Source organism: Amblyraja radiata, chromosome 12 (assembly GCF_010909765.2).
Source record: "Amblyraja radiata isolate CabotCenter1 chromosome 12, sAmbRad1.1.pri, whole genome shotgun sequence".
NCBI classification, from domain to species: domain Eukaryota; kingdom Metazoa; phylum Chordata; class Chondrichthyes; order Rajiformes; family Rajidae; genus Amblyraja; species Amblyraja radiata.
In genome coordinates, this window is record NC_045967.1 from 21,784,919 (window position 1) to 21,812,220 (window position 27,302).

The window sequence follows — 27,302 nt, forward strand, 5'->3', positions numbered from 1 at the left end:
ATGACCTCATGCATACTTTGGATGTCCTTTGCCTCTTCGATCAAGTGCTGCCAGATGGACAAAATAATGCTGGCTTGCAAGGAGATTCCTACCACTTCCTCTCTGACAATGACAGCTTTGCAGATGTCTGGAGAGGGATTATTCTTTGCTCATTTACACCTCTCATCAAGGTTTTCTGGCGTCAGAGAATGCACACAGTAAATCCATAAATATATAGATCATACTGCATCCTCATCTAAGTTTTCCAGAATAGAATTAATGTGAAATCGTGTTTCTTTTCCCTTGGCTGCAGCTGCTGGCGTTGGATATCTCACAATATGTTCTGGCTCCATTAAATTGGCTGGCACCTTTGGAGTGAATAAAAATGTAATGAAGCAGTGTTCCTTTTCCTCTGGGTGCCTTCCTTCCCAAGGGTGACAGTGAGGAAAGGCTAGTTAGCCAGGTAGGACTTTGCATTGATAAAAGCAAAGTAACAGGATAATGTAAACCTGTGGTCACTAGAAAAAATCCGTGAGTGTGTGAGCAGGGTGTACTGGCAGCAGAAAAGATGGTGAAATTGTGGCACATGAGCGCACAAACGCACACATGTTCACATCAAAGTTTTGCTATGTTGGACTTTCTGAATGGTATATGAAGCTTACAGCACAAACTTTGACCAAATGCATGAGAACACAGAATATCTTCTAACACTGATCCAAGATCAGTGGGGATTCACATCGATCTCATTGTCACTTGCTCCCAATACCTCCTCATTACAACACAGTGTGGTTTCACCTTTTGCACCCAGCAGGTTCAAATTGTCCCTGAGGTTTGAGGTGAGGTCTGGTCGGAATAGGTCAAATTTCCTAGTATCTGACCTCCAGTTCTCTTCCAATATCCAACAATGTAACATACATATGCACATGGTCTGGGACAAGTTAATACATACTGCAGTTAGCCATTTGCAGAACCATTAGCAAAGGTAGGCATGATTCCAGCTGATGTGAGAAAATCTGGAATCTTGCTTCTGCTCAGGTGGGAGTCTCGTTCATCCCTGGACATAGAAAGATCCAGAACAACTAACAACAAAACATCTTGTTGCTGTGAAATATACATGCCAAATGAGTTGTGAACTATTAATGAAGTCCATAGCAGAGTGCATCTTAAACACAAGGAACGCAAACAAGGTGTATGGATTTTATTTAAAATTTTGTTTGACAAATATTTTTAGAGCCCAGTTAGATATTTGACATAATCTGAAGGAAAGGACACCATTAAACTGAGTTCCTGTTCTCATCCAATATTACATACACGGCACTGTTGTATCTATTTCAAAAAGAGTAATAAATGTAAAAAAATAACATAATGCAATGTAAATATAAATTTAGCTAAGACATGTTTCACATTTTCTATGATCTTTGCCAAATCACAGAATGGTTAAGGCCTATAGGCCATTCTGCCCATTAAATCTGTCACTGGTTCCACATAACACAAATCCAGGTAATCCCAATCCTAACTCCCTTGTCTTCTCCCCATAATCCTGAACTGCAGATGCTGTATTAAATCGAAGGTAGACACAAAATGCTGGAGTAACTCAGCGGGTGAGGCAGCATCTCTAGAGATGCTGCCTCACCCGCTGAGTTACTCCAGCATTTTGTGTCTACCTTCCAATTTAGCATACTGCACTCAGTACTTACTTTTTCACACAGAGAGTGGTGAATCTCTGGAATTCTCTGCCACAGAAGGTAGTTGAGGCCAGTTCATTAGCTTTATTTAAGAGGGAGTTAGATGTGGCCCTTGTGTCTAAAGGAATCAGGGGGTATGGAGAGAAGGCAGGTACGGGATACTGAGTTGGATGATCAGCCATGATCATATTGAATGGCGGTGCAGGCTCAAAGGGCTGAATGGCCTACTCCTGCACCTAATTTCTATGTTTCTATGTTTCTATGTTTCTCCCCAGCACTGAATGAATTTCAAACTTGTGGAACACGTATTGAATCTACAGGAGTGATACTGAGCTCTCAGTTGACTTGTCCTTTCATTCTCCATCCCTCTCCCACTCTTACTTCTCCATCACTGATACAGTGAAGCTCGGGGAACAGCATCTTATCTTTTGCAGAGGAACATCATAGCCCTTGGGATTTAACATTGAATTCAGCAAGAAAAAAGAGACTGCAGTTTCCAGAATCTAGAACAAACAAAATGAATGCTGGAAGAACTCAGTGGGTGAAATAGCAGCTGTAATGCAGTATATAGAAGCATTGGTGAGGTCTGCAATGTTCCCAGAAACATGGTAGCAGGACCGGCTTCAAGTAAGAATGTAGCATCATTGCCTCTGACCCCAGTCCGCGAATCCAGTATGCTTGGGCTAATGTACATCCACTGAATATAAGATTGAGGACTTAAGATTGCTTTACCAAATGGACATGAAGGAATACTGTCTAGTCTTTTCACAGAAACACGGCTTAGCTCCAGCTCTTCCAGCCCAAATATGTATCAATCTATTTCATGCACTAGCGTCATCGTGTATAGGAAAAGGTGGCAGCGCCAACCTCATGGTAAACTCCTGAGGTACGGACGTGATGACCTTGTCGATCTCCTGCTACCCCTGCCTGAAATGTCTAGCAGTGATGTGCTGCCTCTTCTACCTCACAAGGGAGTCCACATCCCGCCCAGGCACATATTCAGCTAACACTTACGGAATTATTCCCCACGGTCAACAAACACCTGACGGCATCCCCCAACACCTTCTCCATCATTGCCAGGGATTTCAACATGGCTAACCTGTAGAAGGTACTTACAAACATCTCCTCCAGCATCAGAGGATCAAACACTTTCAGCTTCTGCTACTCAACTATTAGAGATGTCTGTCGCTCCATCCGTTGCAAGCACTTTGGAGATTTCAACCATCTGATTGTGCCCCTACTTCATTCATAAGGGCAGCAACTGAAGAGCATAATTCCAGAAGAAGGAATGTACAGAGCTCTTCAGGGGAGACAGAGGAATGACTTTGTGACCAGTTGGGACTTAGTAGACTGGAAGAACTCAATAATGGACCTGAATGAATAAGCCATGGGTCTCACTGATTTCATAAGGGAATGTGTGCAAGAGTAGGTTCCTACCAAGACCATTTGAATGTGCCCTAACTGGAAACCTTGGATAAACCAAAAGATCCGCAATTGGAGGTTGAGGGGTGACTTGATAAAAATATATACATTTATGAGACGCATTGGTAGGGTAGACAGTCAGAACCTTTTCCCTGGGTAGAAATGTCCAACTTTAGAAGGCATAGTTGGGCATACATGTGGGCGGCACGACCGACGTCGCAGCGGCCTCTGCAGTCTGTCTGTGTATTTTTTTTTTTTTTTGTCCTGTTGAGGGTTTAGTTTGTAGCGGGTTTTTAAATGTGTATGTGTGGGGGGTGGGGGGTAGGTGGGGGAAACTTTTAAATCTCTTCCCTGCATGGAGACCCAACCTTTTCCCTGTTGGGTCTCTGTTGCCGTTGGGGCCTAGCGCCGTGGAGCGGCCTCGGACCGGAGCGACCTGGGGGCTGAAGTCACGGAGCCTGTGGAGCTGTGGAGCTGCGGATCTACCTCCGTGGAGCTGGCCAGCTTCGGAGCGTGGAGAGCTGCGGCGACCCGACTCCGGTGGATGGTGACACCGGGAGCCCGCGGGTCCCTGCTGGGAGACCGTTTTGCGGGGCACCGGCAGCGGCGACTTCTCCCGCCCGAATTGCGGGGTTGAGAGTGACCTGGAGGGGGGCCTTACAACGCCCGGCGCGGCTGTAAACTGCCGCGGACTTGCTAGCGCCCGCCGGGGGCTCCAACATCAAGACCCGGGGCAGGGACCTACATCGCCCGGCGTGGCTTTGAGTGGCCGCGGACTTGCTAGCGCCCGCCGGGGGCTTTGACCTCGACTTCGGGAGGGGGATGGAGAGCAGGGGAGAGACAAGTTTTGCCTTCCATCACAGTGAGGAGGAGACTCACTGTGATGGATGTTTATGTGAATTGAATTGTGTTGGTGTGTGTCTTGGTTCTTTTTTTGTATGGCTGCAGAAACCAAATTCCGTTTGAACCTCATGTGAGGTTCAAATGATAAATAAAAGGTATTATTATTGTAAGGTGAGAGGGGAGAGTCTAATGGAGATGTGCGTGGCAAGTTTTTTTACACAGAGAGCAGTGAAGGCCTGGAATGCATTGCCAGGGATGGTGGTGGAGGCCAGAAAGTTGTGTTTAAAGGGTTTTATATAGGCACACAGAAGTGCAGGCAACAGAGGGATATGGATCTTGTACTGGCAGATTAGATCAGTTTGACTAGGCATCATGTTCGCCACAAATATTATGGACCAAAGAGCCCATTCCCATGCTGTACTGTTCTATGTTTAATGTTCTATGCTGAGGAGCAGATCTGCTGTGTTCAGGTCAGACCATCCAGTCATACGAGAAATTCAGGTATGACTCCAGAATGCCATTGAAAATTCAAAGAGATACTTTCAGACTAAATTAGAGGATCAAACGGATAGTTGACAACTGTGGCAGGGATAACTGAGGCCTCTCACTACTAGTCTGTGATCCACTTTAAATGGATATCCATAATAGAAGAGCAATTTTTTTTTTACAGAGAGAATGGTGGAATTGTACACTCAATGCAGCGCTATGAGTGGTGATGGAGGTAGTTATGATAGTGTATTTTAGTTACACACATGGATGTGCAGGGAATGAGGGGAATATGCATCAGTGCAGGCAGAGGAGATTAGTTTAACTTGACACCATGTTTGCACAGACATTGTGACATTGAGTACCTGTTCTTCTGCTGCACTGCTCTACTTTCTATGCTCTATAATAACTGATAACTTTTTGTATATTATTGTTGTTGTGGCTAATGTGCCTATAAAGCTGCATCGATGGACAAGGGCTGATGAGAGAGTCGGCTTGGCTTTGTACGTGGGAGGTCGTGTCTCACAAATCTGGTTGTTAAATATATTTAAACTATTTTGGATTCCTGGACTAGCTTATAACTTTGAGACAAGCCCAGGCTTGCCCCAGGTTGCTGTGTATTGAGACAATGACCGATGACTTTGAAATGCGTCTACCAATTGATGAGAGAGAGAAGCCCAGACTAGTCCCAGTGAGGGGTATTGGGACAATGTCTGATGCCTTTGAAATGTGCAATGACCAATGCCTTTGAAATGTCTTGTCTTGAAAGTACCAACTGATAGGATGCCTTTGATATGCAACTGCTGATTGACAAGAGACAAACTCAGACGCATCCTGTGGTAATGTGTATTGACTCTGACCACGACTAACATCTTTGGTGCTTGGGTGACAAAAAAAACAGTATAAAATACTATGTAATTATTTGTTCATGGAAGTGGTGACACGAGGAGAGCCATGTGTCTATGTTGCTTACTTGGCTGGTGTATCCTCGCCACTTCCATCGATCGATAATCAGTAAAGTTTGAATTGGTCAACCTAACTATATCGTGAGTTGGCTGTTTATTAAAAAGTGAACCTTTTAAGAAGTGAACGTTTTTCAATGTGACCAAAGAGCTTGATGAAGGCAGAGCTGTTAATATTGAATACATGAATATCAGCAAGGCATTCAACAAGGTTCCACATGATGGGCTGCTCTGGAAGGTTAGATCCAATGGAATCCAAAGCGAGATAGCCGAATGGATAGAAAATTGGCTTCATGGAAGGAAGCAGAGGGTGGAAGGTTGCTTTTCAGACTGGAGGCCAGTAACTAGTGGTGTGCCTCAGGATTCGGTGTTGGGCCCATTGCTGTTTGTCATCGATATCAATGATTTGGATGAGAATGTACAAGGCACGATTAGCAAGTTTGCAGATGACACTAAAGTAGGTGGTATTGTAAAGATTTAATAGGAACCTGAGGTGTAACTTTTTTGCACAAAGGGTGGTGGGTATATGCCGGAGGAGGTTGTTGAGGCAGGTACTATCGCAAAGTTTAAGAAAAATTTGGACAGGTACATGGATAGGACAGTTTTAGAGGGATATGGGCCAAATGCAGCCAGGTGGGACTAGTCTAGATGAGACAGGTTAGTCAGTGTGGGCAGGTTGGGCCAAAGGTTCTTTTGCACACTGTATAGCCAGTATTGAGCATTATTGTTTTATCATCTATCCTCACTGATTGTAGGCTGTTGGTGACCAAGTCGAGGATCCCATTGCAGAGGTAAGTGCTAACTCCAAGTTCCATGAGTTTGGAGATGAGCTTGGATAATGCGAATAAAAGCAGAGCTGTAATTTATGAAAAGAATTCTGACATAGTTGTCTCTCTTATCCAGGTGTTCCAGGGATGATTATAGGGCCAGGAAGATGGCATCAGCTGTGAACCTGCAGGGGCGGTAGGTGTACTGTAATGGATCGAGGTTGCTTGGTCGGCTGGATTTAATGTATTTCATACTGAGTGTTCATGAACTGAGTGGCTTGTTTGGACATTTTAGAATCATTTACAACCATATCTTTCATACAGATTTCCAGTGTGCCTCATATTTAGAGAAATGCATCCATTTAAGTTCGAAAATATGAGAGCAGGGCTTTTAGACCAGGTTCAGAAACCTATCATGATCCAGATTGAGGGAGTTTTATAGATTGTGTGTGATATCCCTGGATGCCATTTGGGGAAGGATTAATGGCTGTTGTTAACAGAGAGGTAACTGGAGAACACAAGTCATCAGTAGTAAGCTGATCAGATGTTCCACCTGCACTTGAGTCAGTTTCCAAATTATCCCACTCTGCGCCGTCGTTGATGAAAAGTTTTACCGAACTTAAATGGATATCGGCACAATTCCAAATCCTTATTTCTGTGGTCTCTAGATTAATTTCCTGAGAGGTATCAAATTGATGATGTACAGTCTCTGATGCCTGAATGTCTTTAGCAGTGTTGTTCCTGCTTGTGTCGTCTGTATCTTCATCACTTAAAAACTGTTGGTACAGTAAATGAGAGGATCCTGGAACTCTGAGGCTGATGTTTGGGGTGATGCTTGAAGATCCACCATTTTCAGTAGATGTTTGGAAGGAGATAGGAATGCATTCATTCTCCTTGTCTGTGCAACCATCTTTTACTTGCAGTAATCTGTTACACTCATAACTTGTACAATTCAATTCACTACTTTGGTCGAAAACATTTCCATCCATACTGCCAGTTAATGACATGGTAAAATGTAATCTCTGGCTTTTCTGGTAATAGTCATTGGCATAATCACTGTGTGTAATGAACGAGATATGGTCAGCCTCTGGATTTTCATCAAGCTCTTTGCATTGCAGATTCACATGTAATTCCTGAGAAATAATGACCTGTTTAGGTAAAGAGACATTAGTTTTAAACATTGCGTATCCAAGCTCGTTCAATAGATTTCCCTTGGATGAATAATCTGGTATTCATCAACAAATAATGTGATGATGGTACATGATCCCTCCATATCTCCATCCATAGCTGTTCTCCTGGGTTTTGCTTCTGTAGCCAAATCTGCATCAAGAGAAGCATTCAAGTCCTGGTGAACCTACACTAACTAAAAAAATGGCAAAAAACTTCCATCTCAGTGTGCCATAAGGAACCATCAGACATTTTAATAAACATTTAAACTGGGAGCTAAACTTTACTTAGCTTCAATTTCAATATATTTAAAAACAGGTTGTGAGCTATGATGCCCTGCAAGACATGATTAATATTACCCCAAGCTACACTTAGATAATGTGTATAAAGAAGATGTTTAGTGGGACTGCCTGTACTTTATTCTGTTTTTATTGATTTGACTATTGTTTGGCACGATAGTTTCTTCCTAGACTTGAATCGTCATTTCTAAAGTTCTCCAAGGATCCATTTCAGAACATTCCTTTTGTTCATCGATGTCCTGTAAAGTGACAATACCATCTCTAGCCACAAGATCAGTTTCTACGTGACCTGACATGGCTTGCAACTCCATCGTTCCATCACTTCCTATGACTTCTCCACTAAACATGTTTCAACATCCAGTCTCAGATGGGTCCTTACTTTTGTAATCATTAGTCAATCTAAAACCATCAAACTGAGATGCTACCACAAATTCTGTTAACTCACTGCTAATCCATCACTCTTCCGAAATGCCTGATGCTAAGCTTTGTACCTACATTCATCCACAACCAGCATTTCTAATCTATATCCTCTCTATATTAAAGATCAACTGCATGTCCCCATCCAACACTATCTGCTCTTTCGTCCACCCCTATCTCTTCAAAATCCATGATTTTACAGCATCAACATCAAGGAGTAACATTTACAGCCCAATGTAGGTATGATTTGTAGTGGATGTGATGTTTAAAAAATAAAATAAAATTTGACCTCAATCAACTTTGAACGTGCCCACTCCTGGCCTTTCTGTCATTGCCTGTGGCCCAACAACAGGAATGTTCCACCTGATTACCAGTAAATGTCTCTGTCCTTGTACTGCAATCTGAACATTCCAACAGTACCTCCATGCAACTGCTAACAATGTTGCCCAGCTGTTTTCACCACCACCAGATCAATGATGCTCACATCTCCAGTCTTTGTGATTGTGGAACACAACTCAAACATCATCTCTCCCCCGAGATCCTCTTTAACCTACTGTACTTTCATCGCCATGATCTCTATCCTGGGCGGCTGGAAATCAGGCCATTCCTAGGTTGCATTTCTTTGCAAACAGGGAGAACAAACTGAACATGTGTTAATCAGGGTAGTGTTTGGGAGGAGAACTATTAGCAGAACCCCAATGAGTTTAAACCACAGAACAAAACATTCCTTCTTGTACTTCTCCATCGTACTTCAAGATATAAGAATACATTAGGCTATGTGATTTTGAAGAGTCAGAGACTTATCATTACAACATCATACATCATGTCTTGCCATAAATGATCTCCTGAAGACATTTCTCTTCTTACTCTGCTATAACTCCATTAACACCACTGATACTTTCTGGTATGGGCTACAAAATTCACAAGCAAGTCTCGTAGTGATAAGCATCAAACTGTTCCACTGTAGGAGGTGTCAAGTCTTGCTCTCTTTCAAGGAACCACACTTGCAGCAGAAGCTGCCCAAGATAGAATCAGAGGCTCTTTAGCAGTTTATATAATTGTTTCATTGTGTATGTAATTTAGCAGGAACCAATATAGAATCATGCATGTTTTTCAGGGTAAATTAACTGATGAAACAGGAGGACACATATCCCCAAATTTCAATCAGTTTGATAATATTTTCAAGGGTCAAACATATTTCTATGCAGTCAGGTATAGGAAAAAAATATTTACATACCAAGGATTTAGGAAGATCTGACTGGACCAAATGTAGGTAAGTAAATTCTTTCATCATCCATATCCCAATACCAGTGATGATCAAAACTACAATGAAACCAGCCCCCGCTACTAAGGGAGCAATCCACAGTATATCTACCAGGGAAGACAACAGACAAATAACAGATTTATGATGTAGAAACAAGATACAAAGCGCTGGAGTAACTCAGCGGGTCAGGCAGCATCTCTGGAGAACATGGATAGGTGACGTTTTGGGTCGAGCCCTACTTCAGAACCGATCCAGAAATGTCACCTGATCATGCTCTCCAGAGATGCTGCCTGACCCAGAGTTACTCCAGCATTTTGTGTCCTTAACAGATTTATAACACCTGCTTATTCAATGACTCTATGAATCCTACTCTGGAGATTTTAGCAGGAGTCCAGTATTGTGGGTGTGCTGTCTGCCAGGGATGCCTCGTTTGGAAGAGGCTCTAGCTTCTCTCTGAGGTGGGCAGAACATATTGCATGACAGCAGCTGATAAAGGAGTAAGCAGATCATTTTGTGTCCTGTGATTGCATCCAAATAAATCCGGTTTAAAGAAGACCCACTGTGTAGGATTCGCATCACTCATGATGGCCACTGCAGAAGGGCACAGATGCCCATAGCTCAGCACAGAGTCTGGTCTGTATATGGTCTCGCTGATTCCCCTGTCAGCTTTGGCTATCTTGTGCTTCTGGTTGGATTCCATTAAAACTCCCATTCCCACACGGACCAATCTATCCCTGGATTTCTGCACTGCCAGGGTAAGGACAAATGCAAACCTGAAGAACAGCACCTCATGGTCTACCTAGGTAGTCTCCAATCCAATGGTGTGAACATTGAATTTTCAATTTTTAGGTAATCCACATCTCTTTCCTGATTCACCTCTTCCCAGATTCTCTCAACTCCCCCCTTCCCTCCCTCCCCCCCCCCCCTCAATCTCCCATTATTCAAATGTTTCCCCTTCTCCCAATGGATCCATTTGCTCAACATTTCTCCCTTATCTGGTTCCATCTATCACAGGCTTTATATATTAGATTGCAGAATCTGCCACCTTTGTTATGCCTACTTATCACCTCCAGCCTCTGATTCTCCTACCACCTCTCCCCCTGCCTTGTTTGATCTGCCCTACACCCCTCCTCCCTTGATTCCGCCTATCACTTGCCAGCTCTTGCTCACTCCAACCCCTCTCTTTATACCGGTTATCTTCACACTATGCTTCCAGTCCCGATATAGGATCTCGACCCAAAATGGTGATCAGTTATTGTGGGGCAGAAATTGCCAATTGGATGTGTTGTTTGTAATGTAAATTAATTTGTGACCCCAAAGTTGAAGGGGGAGATGTAATGTAAATCTAACGTAATTGCCAGCACCACTTGAATCCAGGAGTAGAAGCTGGCGAGTTGGCCAGTGCCTCATGACTGATGACGAGTGGCCTTCTAGAAGCTTGTGGTTTGGAGTGGGAAATAAAGGACTTCTTACAAGATGTCATCAGTGTTGGACATCCATTCATTGTGCTAGCCACAACAGGGCCTTACAGGAGACATTATAGGGTTGGCATGTTGGAGGTATCATGGGAAGAGGGATGGATGGGTTTGGAGTTCTGCTGGATGATCAATTATAGGATTTCATTTGGATGGGTGATCATTAAATGGGAGAAAGGATCACGTAAGGATCCGATGGAGGTTGAGAAATTGATACCCTGGTGGGAAAGAGGTCTTCATTTGACTCAGTAACTGAAAAGGACCAACAGGATTTGATTTCCCTATACTGGACTGGGACTTGAACAATGAGCTTGTTTTGAGTTATGCTTCAAGTGTAGTTTAAAAGTCTACTGCTTCAGGTATGGCTTGCAAACCATGACGACTCTAAAGCAAATGGAAGTAGTATCTGCATAAGCGCAGCACATCAATGGACTGTACAGGTCATATCCAATGTCCTCAACAGAAGTGGAATTCGCACAGAGAATGAATTCGCAAGGATGAAAATCATAGCTTTTGTAATTTATGTGCTAGGTCTCCAACTTTTCTTCACATTTTGCTATTCATGTACTAGGATCTTTAATCATACAAAATATTGCGTTGTGTAATTGAAATGCAGTAATTATTTGGTTGTAGAATAAGTGAGAAAGTAATATTTCAAAGATTTATTTGGTACAATTCAACATCAATTATTTACCTGTATTTTGAGTTGAGGTGGTTTTGCAAATCTTTCTGGAATCCTTCATGTGATAGTTATGTAATGACTCAAACCTGGCTACAACACAGTATGTAAAGTTGGATTTTAGATTTTCAAACCGATAATATCCTTTCCCCGATTTATCAGGTTTTACTTTTCTATTCTGGTGGGAAAAACACATCCATTACTCATTGCATACTGTATAGAATGACTGAGATTCATTAAATAATCATCCCATAAACTGATTTCAGAAAGTAGCAATATTAATATGAATATTGAATATGAATAATACAGAAAAACTATAAAATAAATCATTTAGGTTCAGTGAAAATATTGAAGTGATCTTTCCCTTATTCTTACAGTAAAAACATTAAAATATTTATCTATCAATATGTAATTTTGCACAGCAAAGCGCAACTAACAAATTAACGATTGGAGTTGTGTGATTTTGTGTTCAGAAATCTAGGGAGTGGTGCGCAGTGTGACCAAAAACAATTAAATATCTACATTGATCCAGATAGAGGTAGTTAAATGCAGAATTAGGATAAACAGGAACTGACAGGTGAACCACACCAGTAACACCAAGGTCAGGGAATAGCAGATGCAGTTCCATAGATGATAGTGTCTTCTTAAATGCTTACATGCTGTCCTGACTCTCACTGATTGAACCTAAGACATACAAAATAGGAGCTGGAGAGAGCCATTCTGCTTCTAAAATATGCTTATTTACTGTAATAAATACACCTTAAAAATCCAAACATAATTTTCCTTTCACAGATCCATGCTATGTCAGCTCAATCATATTATTATTTAATATTTATAATGCACAAAAAACTATTCAGCCCTTCAGGTCCATGCCAGCTCCTATTAGTCCTATTCCCATTCTTCTTACTTCCTTACACCACTACAACCTGTACCGTCTCCCGCAGACCCATTCAAATCACTTTTGATTTTTTCTTAGATACACTAAGGATAATCCACAGATTGTAACTAACCTAACATCATATCGTTGGGTTGGTCAAAGGGAACCAAAAGAACTGAAGGAGTCCTCCAAGTCATGGAGCTGTGACATGAGAGCATGTGTTTTGATACCATACCCTTTTAATGCATTCCTCTCACATTCCTTTATTTCCCATTTAAAATGTTATCATTGTAAGTGAGCTACATTTTTATTTTTACAGTAAAGGTCAACATGCCATCTTTCTTCCTAACTGGTTTCTCTACCCGCATGTTAATTTGCAGAGATTTACATGCAATGACCTCAGGATCCATCAGAAAATCAATGATTTTCAATCTGTCATATTTTTAGCTTTCATATTTCCTCATAACATTGAAGGCCAGTCATAGATATGGATAACCATCAGGAATAGTGCACCACAAGGCTCTGCGCTCAGTCACCTGATGTACTCCCTCATTACCCATTACTGTGTGGCTAGACTCTTCTTCAATGCCATTTTTTAATTCACCGCAATTCTACAGTTGTTGGACAAATAATGGGTAATGGTGTGTCAGAGTTCAGCAGAGAGATTGATAAACTGATTGAATGGTGCCAGAACAACAAACTTGCTCTCAATGTGAGCAAATACAAGGAGCTAATTGTTGACTTTAGGATGGGAAATTGATCCATGAACCTGTCTTCATCAATGAGATGGCAATGCAGACTGTGACATCTGCATGTTCCTGGGCATGCATATCTCTGATGATCTGTCCTGGGTCCAGCACTTAGGTGAAATCACACAAAAAGCACATAAATTCCTCTACTGCCATAGAAGATTAAGTAGATTCGGGATGTCAACGAATACTGTATCGAACATCCACAGTGTATGGTAGAGAGCATACTGACTCATTACATTAGAGCCTGGTTTGGAAACTCAAACCCAGGAACAAATGAAGCTACAGAGGGTGGCAGACACTGCCCAGTCCACACATGAACTGACTTCCATACAATCGAAGGGAGCTATAGGAGGTTCTGCCTCAAAAGGGCAGCCGATATCAAAAAGGATGCACACCAACCTGGCCACGATATAATTTCACTACTGCCGTCAGAAAAAAGGTACAAGAGGCTGAAATCTGTCACCTCCAGGCTCAAGAATACCTTCTTCCCAACAACCATCAAACTCTTGAACTGTATAACACGAGCTAACACAGTAAACACAGACCAAACCAGCAAAAGAAGAAAAAGATGAGACAGGCTGTTGGCGCGGCTGCCAAGTATGGCGCCAATAAGTAGGAATAAATTCCCCATTTATTCCTATTTTGTTGTCTGCCCATTATCCAATTCTCAGTCCACACCTCTGCATCATTTCCAATCCCATAAGCTTTAATTTTATTGAATTGAATACTAATGGATGTGGTACATTTGGAGTTTCAGACAAAGCGATCCAGTGTGTGTGTGTGTGTGTGTGTGTGTGTGTGTGTGTGTGTGTGTGTGTGTGTGTGTGTGTGTGTGTGTGGTGTGTGGTGTGTGGTGTGTGGTGTGTGGTGTGTGGTGTGTGGTGTGTGGTGTGTGGTGTGTGGTGTGTGGGTGTGTGGGTGTGTGGGTGTGTGGGTGTGTGTGTGTGTGCGTGTGCGTGTGCGTGTGCGTGTGCGTGTGCGTGTGTGTGTGTGGTGTGTGTGTGGTGTGTGTGTGTGTGTCTGTCTCTATATGTATGTACATATTAATGTATATAGTGGAAATATTATTTTATTTAACTTGGAGAGAAGACATGAGAACAAGAATGGACCATGCAAATATTTAAAACTTTATATATAGTATTTCCAAAACAATATTAAGTTTGGTATAATTTCTCTTGAATCTCAATGGAAATATTATAAAAAGTTAAATTAATCTTGCCAGAATAGCTTAAATAGAAGTTCACTTACTGTATACGCTTTGCCATTTTCATCAACAAAAAGGATAATGTAAATCAAATATGGATCAATATCCCTCAGTGTCTTTAGTTTATGACTATCTTCTTCCTTGTGTGGTGTCAGAGGCATGTCAAGAGTGACTTCAATTATCTGGAGATTGCTTTCCACCATAACAATTGGGGGACCCACAATGGCTGCGTAAAATAAAAACAAAGAATCATAAAGATACAATATTTTAATAGATGCACACACTGCATTTCTGTCGAACCTTGCAAGTAGGTCTTGTACCTTCTATAATTTTCCAGGACCAATACCTAAATAACCTTTAGAGACATAAGAGGCTGCAGATGTTGGAATCTTGAGCAAAAAACAAAGTGCTGGAAGAACTCAGCAGACGATGCTTCAGGTCGGGAGCCTTTTAAACTAAAGAAGGGTCCAGACCCAAAACGTCTTTCAGCTCATTGAGTTTACACGAACCATCAACCACCCATTTACACTAATCCTACATCAACCCCATTTTTATTCTTCTCACATTTGCACCATTCCCCTCAGATTCTATGGCTCACCTGTACACTCAGGGCAATTGTTAGTGGCTAATTAACCTACCAATCTGCATGTCTTTGGAATGTGGGAGGGTACCAGAAGAAACCCATGTAGTCACAGGAAGAACATGCAAACTCTACCCTAGGTCAGGATTGAACCCAGATGCGAGGCTGCAGATCCACAAGCAACATCAGAATATAGTGCATTCAATGGGTGGATTCTCCTTCCCATGAATTAATGTAATTTATTTCCAAAAGATAAATGATTTGCTTTTCAGATATATTTACATGCATTCCTTTTGCTGTAAAACAATCAATCCTCTTCTTAAATATATCCTGACAATATGTTTACTTGCTGTAAACAGGTACATGCAGGCTATATTTATTAAACAGACATTAAAGCAACTCATTCTGACAGTTGCTGACTTCATATTTTCTACAAAATGTCACTTTAAGTCAGAGAGTTGAAGGCCCCTTCTATCAAACTGTAAATCAGAGAACTCGCACTAATCAACCACAACCTCTCCTATTCGCAGAAACCATCAAATAACTGCATATGGGTCAGCATGAAAGAGATGGGCCAAAGGAACTGTTTCTTTGCTATATGCCACAGATTATATTACATAATGAACCGACAACTACTAAGATATCAAAGGTAGACAAAAATGCCGGAGAAACTCAGCGGGTGAGGCAGCATCTATGGAACGAAGGAACAGGTGACGTTTCGGGTCGAGACCCTTCTTCAGACTGATGTGGGAGTGGGGGGGGGGAGGCGGGAAGAAGAAAGGAAGAGGTGGAGACAGTGGGCTGTGGGAGAGCAGGGAAGGTGAGGGGAAGGAGGGAGAAAGCAAGGACTACCTGAAATTGGAGGTCAATGTTCATACCGCTGGGGTGTAAACTACCCAAGCGAAATACGAGGTGTTGCTCCTCCAATTTGCGGTGAGACTCACTCTGGCCATGGAGGAGGCCAAGAACAGAAAGGTCAGATACAGAATGGTAGGGGGAGTTGTGCTGAGCCACTGGGAGATCGGGTTAGTTAATGCGAACTGAGCGGAGGTGTTGGGTGAAGCGATCGCCAAGCCTGTGCTTGGTCCCACCGATGTAGAGCAGTTGACACCTAGAGCAGCAGATGCAATAGATGAGGTTGGAGGAAGTGCAGGTGAACCTTTGCCTCACCTGGAATGACTGCTTGGGTCCTTGGATGGAGTCAAGGGGGGAGGTAAAGCGACAAGTGTAGCATTTCCTGCGGTTGCAAGGGAAAATACCAGGGGAGGGGTTGGTTTGGGTGGGAAGGGACAAATTGACCAGGGAGTTACGGAGGGAGCGGTCTCTGCGGAAAGCCAAAAGGGGAGGAGATGGGAAGATGTGGCCAGTGGTGGGATCCCGTTGGAGGTGGCAAAAATGTTGGAGGATTAAGATATCTGTGAACATTCATATTGCCGCATCAGATTTACCAGTATCCCGTTGTGCAGCTTTAAATATTTTTCTCGGTGCTCCTCCCCTGAGGGAATCATTACAGTGTTTTAACGTCACTGTCAATGTCAAGAAAAACAGCTGCACCCAAAGAATGTTTTCTTTCTGGAGTATCTGTGGCATACCTTCAAGGTAAATAACTCTCTGTCTTCATGGAAACTATACAGTGATGTCTAAAATACAGGATGAAAAATGAGCCAAGCATTCTTCTTTTGTGAATGGAAAGCTGTGTCAAATTTAAGGATAATGATAAAATTGAGCTTCCAATTTGGATACAATAAAAAACTAATGTAGACAATTGACAATAGACAATAGGTGCAGGAGTAGGCCATTTGCACTGCCATTCAATGGGATCATGGCTGATCATCCCCAATCAGTAACCCGTTCCTGCCTTCTCCCCATATCCCCTGACTCCACTATTGTTAAGAGCCCTATCTAGCTCTCTCTTGAAAGCATCCAGAGAACCTGCCTCCACCGCCCTCTGAGGCAGAGAATTCCACAGACTCACCACTCTCTGTGAGAAAAAGTGTTTCCTCGTCTCCGTTCTAAATGGCTTATTCCTTATTTTTAAACTGTGGCCTCTGGTTCTGGACTCCCCCAACATCAGGAACATGTTTCCTGCCTCTAGCATGTCCAAGCCCTTAACAATCTTATATGTTTCAATTAGATATCCTCTCATCCTTCTAAACTCGAGAGTGTACAAGCCAAGCTGCTCCATTCTCTCAGCATATGACAATTCCGGGAATTAACCTTGTAAACCTACGCTGCACTCATTCAATAGCAAGAATGTCCTTCCTCAAATTAGGGGACGTAAACTGCACACAATACTCCAGGTGTGGTCTCACTAGGGCTCTGTACAACTGCAGAAGGACCTCTTTGCTCCTATATTCGATTTCTCTTGTTATAAAGGCCAACATGCCATTCGCTTTCTTCACTGCCTGCTGTACCTGCATGCTTACTTTCATAGACTGATATACAAGGACCCCCAGATCCCATTGTAGTTCCCCTTTTCACAACTTGACGCCATTTAGATAGTTAGGGGCCTGTCCCACGAGCATGCGACTCCATGCGGCAAGCGCGACCTAACCAGAAGCGGGGGCCGCGCGGTGGTCGAGTGAGTGACATGAAGTGCGAGCGAAGACCGCGGGAAGTTCGCGCGTGACGTACGGCGTCGAGGCCAGTGGTTATGTTTCACCAATTCTTTCATTTAGAGAATAAGGCATAATTGTATTCGATCAAAACAAGGTGATGAATTATCTGTTTTGTTTCACACTGCCTGTTTTGTGCATGTAGCCAAGAAAAGTGTCATTAAGATAAATTAGCAAAAAAAAAAATGTGGTTCTGAATTAATTTCTGGAGTTAAAATACCCGACGATAAAGCCAATAAAAATAGTGGAATGGCCACAAACCTTGTCGCACAATGTTCTTAAACATAATCTATTTTTGCTGATCAGATGCCAGGAAGCAAACAGGACAAACCTGTTCTTTAGGAACCACATAATTGTGTGTTCATTGAGCCAAAACCAAGAATGTATCCTCTCAGGTGTACGTCACAGGGTTGCCAAAATAATTATGTTCAAACAAATGTTAAATGTTCATGAAGGAAGAAATTCTACCTCATTCTTTGCCCTAAATAGACAAACTCTTATTCTGAAACTTTGGTACCAGTTTTAAATTTCCACATGATGGTAAATATCTTCTCAATATTTATTCCAAGGGTGTTCTCCCCAATCATCTGGCCAGTATTTATATAATCACCTTAGGTGAGAGGACAGCACAGTGGCACAATAGTAGAGTTAATGCCTTACAGTGCCAGAGACCCGGGTTCAACCCTGACTAGGGGTGCTATCTGAATGGAGTTTGTATCTTCTCTCTATGACCACATGGGCTTTCTCCTGGTTAGAAACATAGAAACATAGAAATTAGGTGCAGGAGTAGGCCATTCGGTTCTCCGGTTTCGTCCCACATCCTAAAGATGTGCAGGTTTATAGGCTTCTGTAAAATTCCCTAGTGTGTAGAATGTGAAAGTGGGATAACACAGAACTAGTGTACGGATGATCGTTGGTCAGTGCGGACTCGATGGCCTGAAGGGCCTGTTTCCATGCTGTATCTCAAACGTAAACCAGTTAGCCTAGTATTTGCTTATTATATAATCTTTGAATCTTACAGCACAGAAATAGCCCTTTCAGCCAATCGTCCATCCCTGCCATTTGAACGTATTAGACATATCCTATTGCACCTTTCCTCTGCAAGTACCTGTCCAAACATATTTTATTTTATTAAGATATTTTAATTTCCTTCCTGATTACATTTGAAATGGAAAAGTGAAATGAGTTTCATTTATCCAATCTAAACAAAAATGTATAATCATCTCCCAAAGAGTTCAACATCCATGCAGTAGTGATGCTGCATTATAACTTTCTTGCTCACTGCCTATCAAGGAATATCAGCCTAGATAATGTGCTTAGGTCTCTGCAGCTGGATACAGAGCAACCATATCTGGCTCAGAGGTAATAGTGTTACCAGCTGAGGCACAGTTGCTCGGAAATGAAATGATTGCATGAGCATTTGCTAAATTATCACAGTGACAAAAACTAAACAGTTAGGCACTCACTGTCCCGGATTGGCAGAAGCTCCTTCGATTCCACCCATGAGGATTCAGATTGGTTGGTGACACTTTTAACCTGAGCCCAGTAAAGGTTGGAAAAAGACTTAAACCTCCGTGATAGGTCACATGAGTGTGCTGTAATATTGGTGCATCTTTTCACTGGAGTGAATTTCCCTTGAGCATTGCTTTAAACAAAATAAAAGAATCAACAGATCAATCACACTGCAATGCATCAATTCCATTTGAGGCTTCCGTGGCCCATTTGTCCAAGAGTTCACATGAAAACCTAAAGGCACACGGTATAAAATTAAACAGTTTCCATTTAAATGAAAGATTGTTATCAGACTGGTTCTTTATAATAGGAGGTAGACAAAAATGCTGGAGAAACTCAGCGGGTGCGGCAGCATCTATGGAGCGAAGGAAATAGGCAACGTTTCGGGCCAAAATCCTTCTTCAGACTGATGCAGGGGGGGGGGGGGGGTTGAAGAAAGGAAGAGGGGGAGCCAGAGGGCTGGGGGAGAGCTGAGAATGGGAGGAGACAGCAAGGGCTACCGGAAATTGGAGAAGTCAATGTTCAGGCCACTGAGATGCAGACTGCTCAAGCGGAATATGAGGTGCTGCTCCTCCAGTTTCCGGTGGTGCTCACTCTGGCAATGGAGGAGGCCCAGGACAGAAAGGTTGGATTCGGAATAGGAGGGGGAGTTGAAGTGCTGAGCCACCGGGAGGTCAGGTTGGTTAATGCGGACCGAGCGGAGGTATTCGACGAAACGATCGCCAAGCCTACACCTGGTCTCACCGATGTAGATCAGCTGACATCTAGAGCAGCGGGTGCAATCGATGAGGTTGGAGGAGGTGCAGGTGAACCTCTGTTGCACCTGGAACGACTGCTTGGGTCCTTGAATGTAGTCGAGGGGGGAGATAAAGCGACACGTGTAGCATCTCTTGCGATTGCAAGGGAAAGTGCCCGGGGAGGGGGTGGTGTGGGTGAGAAGGGAAGAATTGACCAGGGAGTTACGGAGGGAGCGGTCTTTGCAGAAAGCAGTCAGGAGTGGAGATATACGGAGGGAGCGGTCTTTGCTGTTTTCCGCAAAGACCGCTCCCTCCTTAACTCCCAGGTCAATTGTTCCCTTGGGTCCTCTACTACTTTGAAGGATAAGGATAATTGGTTATTATAAACATGAAGTCCCACACTTTCCAGCTTCACATATATCACTTCACCAACAGTCAAAGTTCTGGAGCACTTAATAGAATCGCTGGAGCCCATTCATCATAAGGTGTGACACAATTCAAGAAGACTTACTATCAGCTTCAAGGACAACTATGGATGGGAAGACAGTATTTTGGCAGTGATACTTAGACCCCATAACAACCTAAGAAAGAGTAACATATTCACCAAAAAGTGTTCAGAAATCTATGAAACATAGATACAGATGCTTACTTCAGGTTGCTAATCTCAACTGTGTATCGTGTGTCTGGAGACGTCCCAACTCCTGGTTTCCATGTTACAATATATCTAAAGTTTTCAGAGGTTAACTGCACATCTTGTGGTGCGACCAGCTGTCCGAACACTAAAGAACAAATGTACATTTAGGTTACGGATTCAAAGGTCAATGTACATTCCAATTATCTACACCTTTTTAAGATCTTGTTACCACACTTAAGCCAGCTTTCAAACAAACAGAGATGGATATCTCTGACTAGGTCTTGAATGGAACATGGAAAACCAGAGGCCCAAGTTCAGTGCTTTGAATATTTACGTATTTACTGTATGTTACATGCGATTAATTCTGAATCAATTCTGAAAAAGTTGGAGAGAAAGATTCTGCTTAGTTTCATCATGATTGAATTATTAAAGCATTTTGAACAATTCACACTTACCACATAAAAGGAGATGAATAAATACTGTTACCCAAACAGTTGATTTAGTAATCTCCCGAAGCTGACCATTCTTCATTGACATCTTAAAGCCTGCAGAATGAATGCGTAGAATAATCACAGGCATTTGCCTTTGTGTCTTTGCTGTACAAAACTATTTTACAAAACTACAGGAGATGCAATACTAGAAAAAGGTGCCTTCCCAGATAACAGTCAAATTGTAATTTCCCATAACAGCAAAGCTGGGTCACATGCTCATGTATCAAAGAAAGAGTTGAAAAAATGACACAAATATTTATTTACTTTACTCACATTTAGATAGAGCAAATTTTACTTTGTATCTCACATCTCTGGGTAGTGATTTATAAATTTGGTAAGGGCAAATGTTTGTTTCCCAAATAGCTATAATGTGGGCATACCTGTACTTGCAAAACAAACCTGAATTGAAAGCAGACTGTGGTAAACAACACTTTTTAAATTATTTTCTTGTAGTTAGCATCCAAGTTTGGAGGTGAGGAGATTATTTTGTTCCAGTTAACTTTATACTTTTAGAGATACAGCATGGAAACAGGCCCTTTCGCCCACCAAGTTCTCGACTACCAGCGATCACCACGTACACTAGCACTATCCAAAACATGAGGGACAGCTTGTAATTTTACCGAAGCTAAGTAACCTACAGACCTTTGGAGTGTGGGAGGAGACCAGAGCACCCGGAGAAAACCCATGCGGTCACAAGGAGAACGTAAAATTTGCACACAGGCAACACCCGTAGTTAGGATTGAACCAGAGTCTCTGGCGCTTAATAGCCCTGTCCCACGGTGCGAGTCCACCCACGCGTTATCCCGAGTTAAAGAAAAAATCAAACTCGTGGTTTTCTACGAGATTCCAAGTTTATGTTCACGAGTTTCAACGAGTTCCCACGTGTATGTCTAAGTTTGCCGTTTACTTCTCATATCTGCGACGTACCAAGTTCCTCTCCCGAGTTACTAAGTTCCTCTCCCGAGTTACTCTTGAGCCAACAACGACTACCGTCGTGTGGAAAAATCATCACATGGTAAAAATGATGTCATGCAGTTTTTTTTTTCACTATTAAAAGCCTCCCATGTTTACATTTCTTAGGGTTACGGAATCAAGGGATATGGGGAGAAAGCAGATTTGGATGATCAGCCGTGATCGTATTGAATGGCAATGCTGGCTCGAAGGGCCGAATGGCCTATTCTGCACCTATTTGTTATGTGTTTATACCTTTTAAATATTTTGACATGCGTTTCTGGATTCCAGCATCTGTCTTTTCCAATATCCCTTTCCCTGTATTTCTCTTAGGCTTTTCCTCTCTTTCCCCAACTCCTATCTCCTCCATCTGCCAGTCCATCTGAGTGTAGATATGAAGTTCTTCTTGGCTGTCTATCTGTATGTGTGGACTTTCCATTAAAAGTCATCCATGATCATTATCTCACAATCCTTCAGGTGTTTTTGCCACTCATTTCTCATCGAGTCATGGGTTCATACATCACAGAAACAGGCTCCTCCACCCACCATGTCCATTCCAACCATAGCCTTCCTGACCGTTATTCGAGTTCTGGCCCATATACTTTGTAAACCTGCCTCCGTCGCATTCTCAGATTACGACTACAGCACTTACTGGGATGAGAAAAAAAATCATCAGATGCCCTCTATTCCGCCTGCTGCTCACGTTAAATCTACGCCCTTTGATGAGTTCAATTACTCTGATTATTGTCTGTCCTCATTCATTTCATTATATGTTCACAGGAGCAGCATGTGTCACTCCAGGGACCCGGGTTCGATTCTAACCTCCGGTACTATTTTATGGAGTTTCCCCCAAGGGCTCCCTTTCGCTCCCCGCACGCTGCTTTGTTGTATGAATGCTCCCCGCAACACCTGCTGTGTTGTATGAACCCATGACTTGATGAGAAATGAATGGCAAAAACACCTGAACGACTGTCACCTCCCCCCCCCCCGATGTGTCGGTGAGTGGTCGAATGGGGCTCAGGTGGGAAATTGATGTGAATGCGGGCAGAAATGAGTTTGAGGTAAATGAGTGTTTGACGGCTGGCTCAGTGGGCCGAAGGGCCTGCTTCCACCCTTTGGGACTTGTCACGTATACGCAGCTACACGCGAAGCTTCACTATTTGTAAAGGTTTCTTGTCTAATGTACTTTTTTAAACTCACTGAACCCAAGTTTGGGGATTTTTCAATATATAGGCTGACGGTTAGTACATTTCTCACCCCTGTTTATTCATCGCTCGGCAGACTGTATTTCAGGGATCTCGCCTCACACCTGTATCATTGGCCACATTATCATATCCGTGACTGCGGATGGTAGCGAACGACCCCAAAGGATATTCCCCTTCGTGTTGGCAAAGTTTTGCAATTGCTTTATTTTTCACATAAAGGCTATTTATTTTTAAGAGTTGGTGTGGATCATTTCATTTCAAATAATCTTATTCAAACAAGAGATGGATACAAAAAGCTGGAGTAACTCAGCGGGTCAGACGGCATCTCCAGAGAAAAGAAATAGACGACGCTTCGGGTCAAGACTCTTTTTTCCAGCGTTGCTGCATGACCCGCTGAGCTACTCCAGCTTTTTGTGGCTGTCTTCGGTGTAAACCACCATCTGCAGTTCCTTCCTACACTTATTCAAACAGGAATGCATTCACTACCCCACCCCCCTCCCCGCCCCACATAACGCATCAAACCTCTGAAGCAGTAATGTGAAACGCACATAAACAAGGGAAGTGACCTACCCTTGGAAATCTGGAAATATTGTTTTTTGGTCGCTCTATACCAAAGGCCAAGGTGCGATTGCCACAGGTGTCTCCAGCACCAGGGGATCATTCCTGACCCGCAGACTTGGCAAACCTTTTTTTATTCACCTTTTTTTTCTCTGTCCAGTTAAGAGTACCCACGAGTTAATACGGCAAACTCACGGGCTACTACGGTATTACAAGGAGTTTAAAAATATCAAAATTTTCCTTCAAGAGTATATTTGACTCGTGGAAATCTTTCAACATGTTGAAAATTTTTCACGAGTTAACACGTTTCACGAGTACCTGTCGTTAGCGTTACGAGTCGCTAAGTTACGTCCACGAGCTCCGTCGTTCCCGCTACGTTCATTCTACGTGATTACCACGAGTTTGATTTGTTTTTAACTCGGGATAACTCGTGGGTGGACTCGCACCGTGGGACAGGGGTTTAAGGCAGCAACTTTACCACTGCGCCACCCACTTTGGGGTTATTTGGTGTTAATTCTAAACAGTTCTAAATCACATTTAAAAGAATTCGACAGGAACCTGGATAGAAAAGATTTAGAGGGATAGGGGTCAAACGAAACTATGTGGGACAAGCACAAGCACAGGTATACAAATTGGTCGGTATGGACAAATCTAGCCGAATGGCCTGCTTTAGTGCTGTGTAAATCTATTAGTCCATGGCTCTAATTGAGTTCAGAACAGGCTATCATTGCCAAATGAGAATATCTACTCACTTTTAAAAGGAGTAGGAAGGAACTGCAGATGCTGGTTTAAACCGAAGATAGACACAAAGTGTGGAGTAACTCAGCGGGACAGGCAGCATCTCTGTTGAGAAGGAATGGGTGACGTTTCAAGTCGAAACCCTTCTACTTCTGCCTGTCCCGCTGAGTTACGCCAGCATTTTGTGTCTACCACATTTAAAAGGACACGAGCAGGTAGATATCAAAAAATATTGGATGTATTTTTAAAATTGTAAGAAAGGGTATTTAATTTTATTTTATTTTTCCAGTGTTCCTACGTTCTTTCACAACATAAGATATTAACGAACAAGAGACAACTACCCGATTAAAAAATATATATTAACCTCGTTATTTTTGTTAATGTTCTAGTTCCTTTAATAACAAAAGGCAACGCAGAATCTCTGTGCGGTCAGATTTACCAATAAATGATTGAGTAACTCATTACATATTTGCCCCTTCCTTTAACCCCTCGAGATGTATCTTACCTTTAACTTCAGCGTTGCAGTCCGGCAAACGACGACTGGTCGCTCGTCAGCCCACACGATATCGGGGTTACTAAATCCTGGTTGTATATTTCCTTGAAAAGAAACGCCTTCATGCACGTGCGAATGTTGCCGTGCCAGTTCCTGGATACCAAACATCATTCTCAACCGCACGAAAAATAGCTAGAGGCAGCACCCTAGTGGGAAGTCTGAAGAAGGGTTTCGGCCCGAAACGTCGCCTATTTCCTTCGCTCCATAGATGCTGCTGCACCCGCTGAGTTTCTCCAGCAATTTTGTGTACCCTAGTGGGACATACGTGACAATGATATTATCCCTTCCTTTTCCTATTTAGTTCACAGCCAACGGTATATCATTTATTTGGGGTGCTACAATTCCCTAATGACCAAATGGAGTCGTTGCAGACATACCGAAAAAACACAGATCCTTATCGTTCTCAGGAGAACCATGTTTACTTTTTAATAATGGTGCCAGTCTGAAGCAAAAGGCAAGCTGTTGGTGGATCTCAACAAGTCAGGCAGTAGGTATGGTGGGAAATTGACACCTCAACTTCATGTCCAGTTCGCTCCACTTGATCGGCTAAATTCCATCAGCAGATAGACACAAAAAGCTGGGGTAACACAGCGGGACAGGCAGCATCTCTGGAGCGAAGGAATAGGTCACGTTTTAGATCCGAAACGTCACCCATTCCTTCTCTCCAGAGATGCTGCCTGTCCCGCTGAGTTGCTCCAGTTTTTTGTGTCTATTTTCGGTTTAAACCAGCATCTGCAGTTCTTTCTTGCATGAGTTAAACCAGCAATTTGTTTTTCTTTTACCGGTACTGACCTCCACGGGATCTGTAGGAGCAGGGCTGGCAAAATTTGGTGGGAGTTGAGAGTGAGAAATTTCGGGGGAAGAATAGCAACGGGGGGGGGGGGGGTGGGGGGGGGGGGTGCGGGGTCTCCCTTCCCACGGTGAATATAATGGAGCGAATCGTTTAACTTACACTTGAATGCAACATTTATGGCAGATGGAGGAGATAGGTGTTGGGGAAAGAGAGGAAAAGCCCAAGAGAAATACAGGGAAAGGGATATTGAAAAAAACAGATGCTGGAATACTGAAACGCATGTCAAAACATTTAAAAGGTATAAACACAGAGCAAATAGGTGCAGGAGTAGGCCATTCGGCCCTTCAAGCCAGCATTGCCATTCAATATGATCATGGCTGATCATCCAAAATCAGTACCCTGTTTCTGCTTTCTCCCCATATCCCTTGATTCCGTTATGGCCGGTTCTCACCGTGCGACCTGAAGCAAGATGTCACAAGAGTGAAGTGGTCGTGGTCCAGCACGAGTTCCGCACGATATAACGGGGGGTAGATAAAGAGTTCCCACGGTACTCGGCAATTCTGTCATTTGTGCGAGTGACTTGTCCGTCTCCCGATCTTTCCCGTTAATCGTGAATGAACATCGTGGACTGTAGTGTAGTTAATCACGTGGCACAAATGATGTCACTTTTTTTCACACACTATATAAATATCCTCCGTTCGTAGAATTGGCTCATTTGCAGACATGCCTATACAAAGTTGGTTCGAGTACAGGCTGGTTGTTATTTTAATTGACGCGCTGTATGCATTAGAGCAACATGTGCATCGAAAACGCTTGCGTGAAGGCAGAAGGGTGAGATTAATTAAAAAGAGAATTAAGAGGAAGTCTCACTGGGTTAAGTACATGTTTCAACGGAGACCTCAAATTGGACAATATGAGCAACTGCTTAATGTGCAGTGCGAAGAGGATAAAAGTGCATTCAAAAACTTTGTCAGAATTTCACCCGAACTCTTTAATGAGTTAAAGAATAATTTGGGACCTCTGCTGAAGAAGACTGACACTGTAATGAGAAAGGCACTGGAACCAGGGTTGCGCATAGCAATCACCCTCCGCTACTTGGCCTCAGTCGATTCTTATAAAAGTCTATCTTACAACTTTCTTGTCGCCACCAACAGCATCTGTGGTATTGTCCGAGAAACCTGTGAGGCGATCATCCAATTTTATTCAGCTGAAGTGATGGAATGCCCCAGTACACCAGATGCGTGGAAGAGAGTTGCACTGGGGTTTGAAAACAGGTGGAACTTTGCTCACACATGTGGGGCTTTGGATGGCAAGCATGTGGCAATTCGTAAACCACCCGGAGGTGGCTCAAATTATTTCAATTACAGGCTGTCAAGGGCCAGGAGGGTAGTAGAAATTTAATTTTGGCATCTTGGCAAACAGATTTAGATGCTTGCTCAAGACAATGGAGCAGAGGCCCAAGAATGTGGAGAGTATAGTATATGCAGCATGTGTTCTGCACAACCTGATCCGATTGAGAGGTGCAGCTGCTGGATCAGCAACATCCATCCAGGACGGTGACATAGTGGACAGTGACACAGGGGAAGTAACACTAGGTGCTTGGAGAAGTGGTGCGAACAAGTTGAAAATGGTCTCACTGCAGCGTTTGAAAGGTAAC

General features: G+C 42.9%; 1 protein-coding gene across 4 annotated transcripts; it reads right to left on the reverse strand.

The window, feature by feature from the left end:
- Nucleotides 1-1,159: 1,159 nt before the first annotated feature.
- On the reverse strand, nt 1,160-24,913 carry LOC116979000 (interferon lambda receptor 1-like). 4 transcript variants are annotated; one of them, XM_033030363.1, is made up of 9 exons: nt 24,805-24,913; nt 21,121-21,227; nt 20,812-20,901; nt 20,372-20,501; nt 18,940-19,118; nt 14,323-14,504; nt 11,461-11,623; nt 9,265-9,398; nt 5,968-7,292 (listed from the first exon to the last, which is right to left on the reverse strand). In XM_033030363.1, exons 3-9 carry the CDS (start codon nt 20,891-20,893, stop codon nt 6,558-6,560), a joined length of 1,605 nt encoding a protein of 534 aa, XP_032886254.1. In that variant the 5' UTR covers nt 20,894-20,901; nt 21,121-21,227; nt 24,805-24,913; the 3' UTR covers nt 5,968-6,557. The 4 variants fall into 4 exon arrangements, with proteins under 4 accessions (XP_032886255.1, XP_032886254.1, XP_032886253.1 ...); XM_033030364.1 differs by lacking the exons at nt 5,968-7,292; nt 21,121-21,227 and adding an exon at nt 1,160-1,305 and having other exon boundaries at nt 24,805-24,911; XM_033030362.1 differs by lacking the exon at nt 21,121-21,227 and having other exon boundaries at nt 24,805-24,910.
- Nucleotides 24,914-27,302: the final 2,389 nt, after the last annotated feature.